The following is a 10,761-nucleotide window of genomic DNA, read 5'->3' on the forward strand; positions in this document are numbered from 1 at the left end:
ATAATTCAGCAGAGGTATTAAGGTTTTGTGGACTGTTCCTATCAAATTCATAAAGGATTGATTAAATAAGTAGAATAAAATAAATAAATAAAAAGAATCTCAAAATGAGAAAGAACTACCCATCAGACCAGACAGATATACAGTGGAGCTGACAAAGTGTTCCCACCTCACCAAGAACAGCTACTTGAAAAGCAGACTAAGCACAGAAGCAGGCTGGTATACCTGGCTAGCCAAAAGGTGGAAACAACCCACATGTCTAGCCACTCAGGAGTGGCAAACAAAACATGGAATATCCATACAATAGGACATTATCCATAAAAATGAATGAGGTGTCTGAAGAAGGGAATGGCTGCCCACTCCAGTATTCTTGCCTGGAGAATTCCATGGACAGAGGAGCCTGGAAGGCTACAGTCCATGGGATCACAAAGAGTTGGACACGACTGAGTAACATTTTCACTGATACAATATGGATGCACCTCAAAAATATTATACTAAGTGAAAGGCATCAAACACAAAAGGCCACATGTACAATTCTACTTACGTGAAATGTCCAGAATAGGTAAATCTACGGAAACGGAAAGCAGATTGGTAGTTGCCAGGGACAAAGAGGACAAGCGGATGGGGAGGAGCTGCTTAATGGGTATACAGGGTTTCATTCTGGGGTGATGAAAATATTTTGGAACTAGATATGGTTGGTGGTTTTATAACACTGTCAATGTACCAAACTGCACTGAATGTTCCCTTTAAAATGGTCAATTTCAAGATAAATATTGTATACTAACGCATATATACAGAATCTAGAAAGATGGTACTGATGAATTTGCAAGGGAGACATGGAGAAACAGAAAACAGACTTATGGACACAGCGAGAGGGGAGGAGAGGGTGAGATGTATGGAGAGTAACATGGAAACTTTCAATAACATACGTAAAATAGATAGCCAATGGGAATTTACTGTTACGTCTCAGGGAACTCAGAGGGGCTCTGTATCAACCTAGAGGGGTGGGATGGGGAGGGAGATGGGAGGCTCAAGAGGGAGGGCACATATGTACACCTATGGCTGATTCATGCTGATGTTTGACAGAAAACAGAATTCTATAAAGCAATTATCCTTAAATTTAAAAATAAATATGTTTAAATGGTTAATTTCATGTGAATTTCTTCTCAATAAAATAAATAAGTTATAAGGAAAAAAATGTAGACAAATCAACCAAAACAAAAACAACAAAATTGAAAAAAGATGTCTACAGTTTCAAAAAACAGGGGGCAGTCAAGCAAAAATAAGGAAGGAGCAGGCTGATGTTAAGAATCCTTATCACATTCATAGCAACCTGTCTGAATCTAGTTAAGCCACACTTCTCTGCTCAGTGGTTATAGCTGCCAACTGGAAAGGTTCTTAACATGTAGCACAAAGACTGGAATTCTAGAACTGTCTGGTATTTCCCCTTCTGGCCCATTTCATCATAAATTGGGGTCATGAATTCAATGGCCATATTTATAAACACAGATTTAGGTACATGCTCTGGTAAGTACCAAAAGTACCAAGTATATTCCCAGGGACAGTGGATTCTGCTCAAAAATCCAGGACATTTAACTGTTAAAAACTACAGCTCTCTTGATGATTATTATACTCAAGCGTTCAAAAGAATACATTCTCAGAGACTTTACATGTAAATATACTAAAATAACAACTGAATTTCATTGTATTTGAAAAATACAGTTCATTTTTAATTCTACCATGCTGAATGGCTGAACAGGCTGAGGTATCAGTGATGCCTGCGCTCCCTGGGATTAGAGGACTCCCCGTCTCGGGAGTGCTGGGACCTTTTGTGCCGGTGAGATTTATCTCGGCTCCTACTTCTACTCCTGTGACTACGCCCCTCAGAGCGCCTGTCATGCTGCCCCTCAGAGCGCCCGTCATGCCGTCTGGAGTGTATGTCTGAGCTTCGACCCCTGTCTCTCTCCCTGTGCCTGTCTTCTCTCTCTTCCCTCCTGCTTGATGACTTGTGTTCGTGCTTGGACTTCTCCTTTCTTGGCTCCCTCTCTCGGCCCTCCGTTCCACCATGGCAGGTCGTCCTGACCTCAGGGGAACTGGGGTGGGACTTCCGCACCTCCCTGGACTCCGACTTCTGACCCTTCTCTGCCTTCTCTGAGTGCTTGCCACTGTTCTTTTTAGAGTCAGGGTCATCCTTTTCCTTTATCATCTTGCTTCTGGGCAATGAAGAGGAGGCTGGCTGCTCTGCCTGTACCTCCTGGCCAGTCTTCTCTTTGTCTTTCTTTTTTTTCTTTTTTTCCTTTTTGTCTGGAGGAAAAGGGGGGCACAATCAGTAAGAAAAAGAAGATGGAAAAGATGGAGGATATACAAAAGGAAAGCATGCTTGGCAACAGCGTGAAACACTCACGGTCTCTACTTCTAGAAAAGTGCCTCCAAGAATCCAAGGTGGATGTCTGTTACCCTTAATATGTCAGGTTGCTGTATAAGGCAACTCCAGCTCTTAATTCTCTCTCTCAAGACCCTACCTCCAAACAGTCACATTGTTAGGTACCAGAGGGTCAGGACTTCAACATATGCATTTTGGTGGCCAGAATTTAGCCCACAGCATTAGTTTTCTGCTGATATTTCTTCTTTCCCAGTTAAAGTAAGGTTAACCACACCTGCCCCAAACACCTGCCCCATTCACACTTGAGAACTGACTACCAACTCTCAGTGAAGGCTAAGAAGAGCAAACATTAAGCTTACCCAGAATCTTCTCATAGGCCTTAACCATTTACCTTTTTTGTGTTTTTTGGTGGGTTTGTCATCTTCAGAGCCCTCAGATGAACTTGGTGGAGGAGTATGAGTCCCACAGCCCCTCTCCTGCAGCTCTCTGGTCACCTCATCCATTTCTTCTGAGTCCTCAGGAAGTCGATAGTTAGATACATGATCCACTCGGATAGTTCTTCCTTTGATCTAACACAGACAGGCAATGCTAATTCTGTTTCTCAGAAAATCTCCAAAGCAGACCTGCTCCACTGATGTGTCACAGCACACATCCCTACACATTCGCTCAGCCCTGGGGCAGTCAGGTAGAGCCTGGGGCAGCTGGAGACCCTGGGAGCCTCATCAGTTTATCCCAGAGTTCTATATAAATAGCTCCATGCTATGAGTGTGCCATGAAGTGAAAAGAGCCAGGAAGTACTGCCCCAAAGCATAAGCAGCATGGAAAACTGCAAAAGTTTAGATGCAGAAACACGAATTACCTTCCATCTGTAACATTAATTTACAGTGAAACACACTGTGAAAAAGCCTGGAAGCTAAAGGGAATTCCTAAAATTCAGCTCAACACTACAGCTGCTTTCTCAACACAACTGGATGAGGCCAAAGCAGAACAATAGCTGGGATAGGGTAAGAAATCTAGAAAGGACTACTTTCTTTTCTCTTAAGCCCTCACTCCTTACTCCACCCCGACCATACTGGAACCACTGGCTCATGCTGATACTATCACTGCGAATCACAACTCTCCAGGTGAACAACAAAAAATTAAACCCTCACTTAAAACAAAAACATTCGGGCAGATACAGACTTATTCTATAGGCAATGCCATCAGAAATTTGAAATGTATGGCTTTTACTGTTCCATTCAAGAGCAAGTTTTTGCTCTTACCCCTAAGCCTGAGTACTTTCACCTATCCCATTCCACCATAAAAGGTGGAATAAAGTCACCTTTTATGGTGAGTTCCTTCACTGCTGGTGCAATCAGTGACAAATTCTCCAAGTCAAGAGTTACCCCTCCAACCTGTGACAATGCTCATTCAGTGGCAGTGCTTTTCCTAAATGAGCACAGGGAGCATGTGGGGCACAGATAGCCCTGACTTGCCCCATCCCCTTTTCATGTCTCACTCTCATGTCATCACTCACCCTGTCTCACTTACAAGGGTGGAGGAGAGAGAAGAGAGGACAGAAACCTTCAGAATGAGTTACTTTCATAGACTTTGTCATCAGATTTTAACTAGAGAATTTTCAGGGCCCAGTACTGCCAAGTCAATGGAGACATATGAGAGACATACATGGCTAGGTCCTCAGCCACAAAACCATTATAGAACCCCAAATTCCCTGATACAGGACAGCATGAAACAGCAGTGTTTGCTAGTCTCTTTGCTCTCCAATACAGCAGAAATGAGAGTGGAGTGTGAGGAAGAAAAGGTGAAAAACAGATGCCTGGTTGGGTGCAAGATGAAGGGGAGTGGGGGGGGGGGGTCATGGTACCTATGCTCCTGAGAACATAGCTTGCTAAGAGATGGGGAAAAGAAATGCATGTTGACAGGGTCATGAGCCAACGGAACTATTTCCTGGGGTCATTTCCCAGTCAGTATGTCCCCACGGCTCTGCAACCCAGCTGACCAGTACTGCCCTTGAGCCTGTAGTCATCAGCTGTGAAATGAAACTGAAACCCTACACAATGGAAAAGTTCTGCTCAGTAAGCATACTCACCTTGATCCCATTAAAATTGTCAACAGCCAGAACTGTGCTCCTCTGGTCTTCATAGCAGAGGAAACAGAATCCTTTGGATTTCCCAGTCTTCTTGTCTCGTACCAGATTAATGTTAACAATCTCCCCGTATCTATTTAATTTATAAAAGAGTAAGACACTACTGATTTAAAACGTAAAAACTTTCAGATTGGATGACAAAACAAAATTCAAATAATATAATCTGTACAGGAGACACACTGAGAACAAGACGACAAAGAAAGATTAAAAATTAAAAGTTAGAAAAAGATATATCAAGAACACCTAATTTAAAAAATGGGTGGTAGTATTAAAATCAAAGATGAATTCAAGGCCAACCAAAAAAAAACATTTAAATGTGACTAAGAGGGCTCTTTTACACAGAAAAAGGTCCTAATACATAAGTCATGAAATTTTATACATAAATTAACACATCCAAAATTTTAATTAAAAATACAAAGAGCAACAAAGAGTGAAAGTTATTAGAGATTTTAACACACCACTTTGAGTTCATAACATAAAATTGAGAAAAATAAGTCAGAGGAATTAATATAAAATTATATAACTACAAATAAACATATACTTAATAACAATTACATTGTTAAAAACATTAACATCAGACTAGTAGATACACAGATATATTCGATTGTACAAAAAGAGTTTCTTCTCAAGAATCCATGAAACACATATTAAAACTGACTGTAGACTAGATCTCAAAGTAAATCTCAATCATCTCCAAAAACAGCTGGGAACAATAATTTCAAAACAAAAAATGCCCTAACTAGAACTTGAAACCTATTCTCCAGGCTAACTACTGGATGAAAGAGAAAGTGAAATAAAATAAAGAAATCATGGTAGACTATTTAGAAAACAACAAAAATGGGAATATATACCAAAACTTAGTGTCTGTGTGTGTTAGTCGCTCAGTCTTGTCCAACTCTTTGTGACCCCATACGTGGCAGCCCACCAGGCTCCACCATCCCTGGGATTCTCCAGGCAAGAACACTGGAGTGGGTTGCCATTTCCTTCTCCAATGCATGAAAGTGAAAAGTGAAAGTGAAGTCGCTCAGTCGTGTCTGACTCTCAGCAACCCCATGGACTGCAGCCTACCAGGCTCCTCCATCCATGGGATTCTCCAGGCAAGAGTACTGGAGTGGGGTGCCATTGCCTTCTCCAGCAATTAGAGGACAGACTATATAGGGACAGCATGAGGGAATTTGGGGGATGATGGAATTGTCCTTCATCATAATTGTGAGGGTGATTACACAAATCTATTCAAGTATTAAAAAAAAATCTCATAGGACTGTACATCCCCTAAAAAGTCAATGTTACCATAAGATCATTTAAACATATGAATAAATGAACACATAAAAATTTAAAAATAATAATTTTGCAAAGAAAAAAAAATCACAATAAACAAAGTCAAATGACAAACTAGGAGAAAATGTCTGCAATTTACATCACAGATTAAGGCTAGAAAGCATTTTTTTTCCTTTTGCTATAAAGGACATTATCAGAACAACTGGAAGTCAAATAAAGTCTATAGATTAGATAACAGTGTAACAGTGTTGATTTGCTGAATTTGATCACTATCCTGAAGTCAAATGTTCTGGTATTTGGGGAAATACACACTGAAGAATTTAGGGGTAAATGTGCATCATGTCTGCAATTGACCCCCAAATGGTTCAGAAAAAAAAAATGCATATAGGTGGAGAGAAATAATAAAGCAAATGTGATAAAATGCTAACATCTGGGGACTCTGAGTAAAGGGGATATAGGTATTCTTCATTCTATTTCATAACTTTCCTGTTTTAACCCAGAAATTATTTCAAGTATTTCAAAATAAAAAGTAAAAGAAAAAAGAATATAGGAGCTGGCTTGACAGGATAACTACAGACCAAACTGGGACAGTTTGAGCATCAAGAAATAATAATAATGGCAATGTAGTATAACAATCAAATTGAAAAAATAAGTCCACAGCAATACAATACACAATAAAGTGTTAAAAACAATAAGTTAATATCCTTAATACATGAAGGGCTCTTGTAAAATCAGTAAGAAAATGTGGAACACACTAACAGGGAAAAAATAGGCAAATGATCGTAATAGACAATTTACAAAGAAAAAGAATAAGGGCCTATAAATCTATGAAGAGATGTTCAACCACCCTGATGATGAAATAAAGGCAAAGTAAAATAATAATGAGAAGTCATATGGCAATATTTTCTTAAAATAACCATTACTGATTAGGATTCAGGAAAATGAGCATTCCAGTCAGAGTGAAAACTGATACAACCTTTTCAGAGAATAATTTGACAATGTTTACTTTTGAACTGTGGTGTTGGGAGAAGACTCTTCAGAGTCCCTTGGACTGCAAGCAGATCCAACCAGTCCATTCTAAAGGAGATCAGCCCTGGGTGTTCTTTGGAAGGAATGATGCTAAAGCTGAAACTCCAATACTTTGGCCACCTCATGCGAAGAGTTGACTCACTGGAAAAGACTCTGATGCTGGGAGGGATTGGGGGCAGGAGGAGAAGGGGACGACAGAGGATGAGATGACTGGATGGCATCACCGACTCGATGGACGTGAGTTTGAGTGAACTCCGGGAGTTGGTGATAGACAGGGAAGCCTGGCGTGCTGCGATTCATGGAGTCACAAAGAGTTGGACACAACTGAAAGACTGAACTGAACTGAAAAATTAATGTCATGAAGGAAACTATTAGGGAGGCATACAAAGATGTATATATCACAATGTACACTGCAGTATAATCCATAACAGCAAAATACTGGAAATAATGCCCAACATTGAAAAGAAGACAGTAAATACATAAAGATGTTAATATTTTTTCCTTAAAGTACATTCTTATTTTATTCTTCGTACTTTTTTCTTTTTTCCAAATGTTCTACAACAACTATACGTTACTCTGATAATCAGAAAACAAAATATTTTTTGAAAGCCACTGTTATCAGTGACACAGGCAATCTGCATGGAGAGCAATGTGTGGAGAACTGGAATAAACACACACACTAGTGATCATCACTCAATGCAAATAAGACAAAAACAGCTCCCAGGTGGAAGACTGGACTAGGCAGAGCTACCACAATGGGGTGGAAGTTATAGGCTGTACCTACTGTGAACTTCCCAATACCCAAGAGTTGGAAAGAGCAGCCTCAGGCCCTACCAGGGCCCTCTACCATGGCCTTTTTCTTGCCCAATTTCTTTCCCACAGCCTTCTGTCCTATATATGGCCCAACCAATCAGCCAGGGACCTCTGCCCACTAGATGGTCCAACCATTCCCTGCCATGGCAATGCCTCTGCCAGGGTGTGCTAGCCACTGTCTGCTTGCCCAAGCTCTTTTATCATGGTTCTCTGCCTGAGGACTCCACAGTCCAGGGGTCATGGCTCTCTGCTGCTCTGAGCTGCCAAGGCCTTCTGGCACCTATGGACTAACTACTCTGTGTAGCTTTGGGGTTGTACCCAACCCTTCTCCCACCAGCTGCCACTACTAGTGTGAGCTGCCAAGACTCTCTCCCACCTAGTGCTGCTGCTATCATCCCATAGCAGAATGAAGAATATAAGATTCTCCTATTCATTCTTATCCCTCATCAGCCTGTGATTCTTAGTCTCCAGTTAAAGAGACTGGCTCTGCTCACTAACCTTACACTCAACTAGAAACAACAAAAACGAAAAAAAACTACTGCCTAAACCTTTTGCTTTTTTCCCAGTTCCTCTGTGCTTTGCCCTAATCCTACAGTGCCACACAGGTGTGGGCCCAGAATGGCCCCATGATCATGAGTTACCCCTAGTTTATAAGAGTCCAAGAAGATGGGCCAACAGAGTACCTTCCTAGGAGTTCCAGTCTGTTCCAGTGTAGGCTTCAGTGAAAAGACAATAAAAATAGACCAGAATCTCCAAGACAGGCTCCTATAGCAACCAACTTCTTGGATTTGGCACACTGGAGAGCTCCAGAACCATGTCCTGGGACTGATCTAGACCAGAACAGAAGCTTCAGGCCTCCTCATGCAGGGAGGCAAGTCAGTCTACAGTTAAAATAAATGGGCTTTTGTGATGCCATAAAATGCATTATGGAAGCAAACTACTCTGATGACCCAGAAGGTAAGAAATAAAAAAGTGACTTACTAAAAAGAAGAAAAAAAGGTGACTTACTGTGAGAACACACAAATGATGTCCCCTTCAGTCAGTTCATAAGGAAGTCCCCCTCAAAGAGAAAAACATATTTCAGTTCAGCAAACACTTACCAAGTGTCCACTACGTACCATGCATACAGTAGGCAAGGCACTGGGAGGCAAATCAGAATAAGCAACAGGGCCTTCCCTCAAAGAACCTAGTCTAATGCAATGACAGAAGCACACAGAAAATGCAGCAGTAATACAGAAAAAGGAGTGACTAACTTTGAGTGGAAAAGCTGGGGTCACCCCTAAGCAAACTAACTCCCGTCACACCCAAAATCTTCTGGAGAAAGCAGATAGTTTGCAGCACAAAACTTGGCTTCCAAAAACGTATCTTGAACTCATGTGCTCTCTATCTGCAAATTCACAGCTAAGGTCCAAAATCAGTTTAAATATGCAAATATTAACCCCACCTCACAAAGACTAAGGATTAAAAGTCAATTGTTAAGCATTTCATAGGAAATAAATTTCCCTGCAAATGTTTCCTTACTCACCAATAGAATGGGGATATTACAATTCTAACTTCACAGAATTGTTATAATAAATAAATGGAAATAAAATGCTTAATACAATGTCTGGTGCAATAACCTCTTTGAATAAATTGTCAAATTACCACATATGAGACAAAGTGAATATAGAGATGGTGATACGGCCACGGATAGAAGGCAGGAGATAATTAGATGAGGAAAATAAACTCTGAGGGAAGGAGAATGAGGAGGGGAGGGAGTTGGCAGTAATGTGAGATAGGGGCTAAGACCATGAGTTCTAGAGAGCCATAGTTCTGGCTGTTCCACTTCCTAAGCTATGTGACCTGAAGTCATTAACTTCTCTGCATCTGTTTCTTTAGTTGTGTAAATGGGGAGGGACAGGGGGATGATAATAACGGTCTCTGAGAAACCAAGTGGCACGATTCTCAGCACAGTGAACGGCCGGCAGTACCTATTATAAGCACAGACTTGGCAGAGAGAGCAAACTAGAAATGGTGAGAAAACAGACAAGGAAAACGTATTTACAGAGAGACAGCGGAAGGGAATAAACGTGGGTGGTGAATTTCGGGAGGAATGAAAGGCGGGAACGCTGAAATGTTAGGAAGCAGGGGAGGAGAGGAGGAGGAGCCCTACGAGAGGAAAACGTGGGCCTCACCCAGGAAGATCCAAGCGCTGTCCTTGTACTCGTTGTGCCAAGACACCTTCTCCGCCACCCCCAGTTGGACCTCACGCTCATTCAGCTCATTAATCAGCTTCACTTTAGTTAAAGGGCTAAACCGGAAGGAAAAGCGGACATGTAAGCGCGCCCCGGCCTGAGGTAAAACAGAACAAAACCGAGAGACTAATTTTTTAGACTCCCCGCCTCTCCCGCCCGTCAGCCCCGCAGATGCTCTACCACCTCAGCCCCAGTGGGCTGCCCCGGGCACCAATTCCCCCGACCTGTCTCAGAGGACACTTGAGGCCTTACTTCATCTCCGCCGGTGCGGGCTCAGAACCTAGGAAGCAACTTCTCGGAGGAGCCGCAAGAGGCATGCGCGGTCCCGGCGCCTCGCGCCCATTGGTTGCCGCGGGGCGTGCGCCGGCCGGAAGAGCGCTGGCGCGCCGGGGGCGTGGCGCCTGAGCACTAGAGCTGGAAGCGGCTTTCCTTGTTCGGCGGAGCTCGCTCTTTAAACAGAGAGTGTTTCTCTGGTCCATTCGTACGTTCCCTCGAAAAATTGGGCAAGGGTGCGAGCCTGGTCTGTTCCAGGACTCCTAGCTCCTGGACGACACCTGGCATTGATTAGCCTAACTACAAATGTTTGCTGAATTAAGACTGAAAAAGTGCCTGATACGGCGACTTAAGTCGTAGCCTTCGCTCTCAAATTCAGCCTCCATCCTTCACTCCCAGTCAGTAACTCACACGCGCACCCCCAACAAAGCATCCTTGTTCAAGAGTGACGGCAGAAAAGTAAAGAAGATATCTGAGAGGGTGAATCTTTTTTTTTTTTCCCCCTCCTAAATCCCAATGCATAGGCAACTGACAAGTATACCGCCGTAGGCTGAATTGCATACCCAGATTTGTATGAAAAGCTGCTACCCCTTTTCCACAGTCTCCTA

At 42.3% G+C, this 10,761-nt stretch overlaps 1 protein-coding gene across 1 annotated transcript; it reads right to left on the reverse strand.

Annotated features, from left to right (window-relative positions):
- Nucleotides 1-1,695: 1,695 nt before the first annotated feature.
- Nucleotides 1,696-10,225, reverse strand: LOC138930526 (RNA-binding motif protein, X-linked 2-like). The gene is made up of 6 exons (XM_070290879.1): nt 10,133-10,225; nt 9,821-9,936; nt 8,655-8,706; nt 4,470-4,599; nt 2,772-2,949; nt 1,696-2,301 (listed from the first exon to the last, which is right to left on the reverse strand). Exons 1-6 carry the CDS (start codon nt 10,195-10,197, stop codon nt 1,766-1,768), a joined length of 1,077 nt encoding a protein of 358 aa, XP_070146980.1. The 5' UTR covers nt 10,198-10,225; the 3' UTR covers nt 1,696-1,765.
- Nucleotides 10,226-10,761: the final 536 nt, after the last annotated feature.

The sequence above is a fragment of the Ovis canadensis genome, chromosome X (assembly GCF_042477335.2).
Source record: "Ovis canadensis isolate MfBH-ARS-UI-01 breed Bighorn chromosome X, ARS-UI_OviCan_v2, whole genome shotgun sequence".
In the NCBI taxonomy this organism is placed as follows: Eukaryota; Metazoa; Chordata; class Mammalia; order Artiodactyla; family Bovidae; genus Ovis; species Ovis canadensis.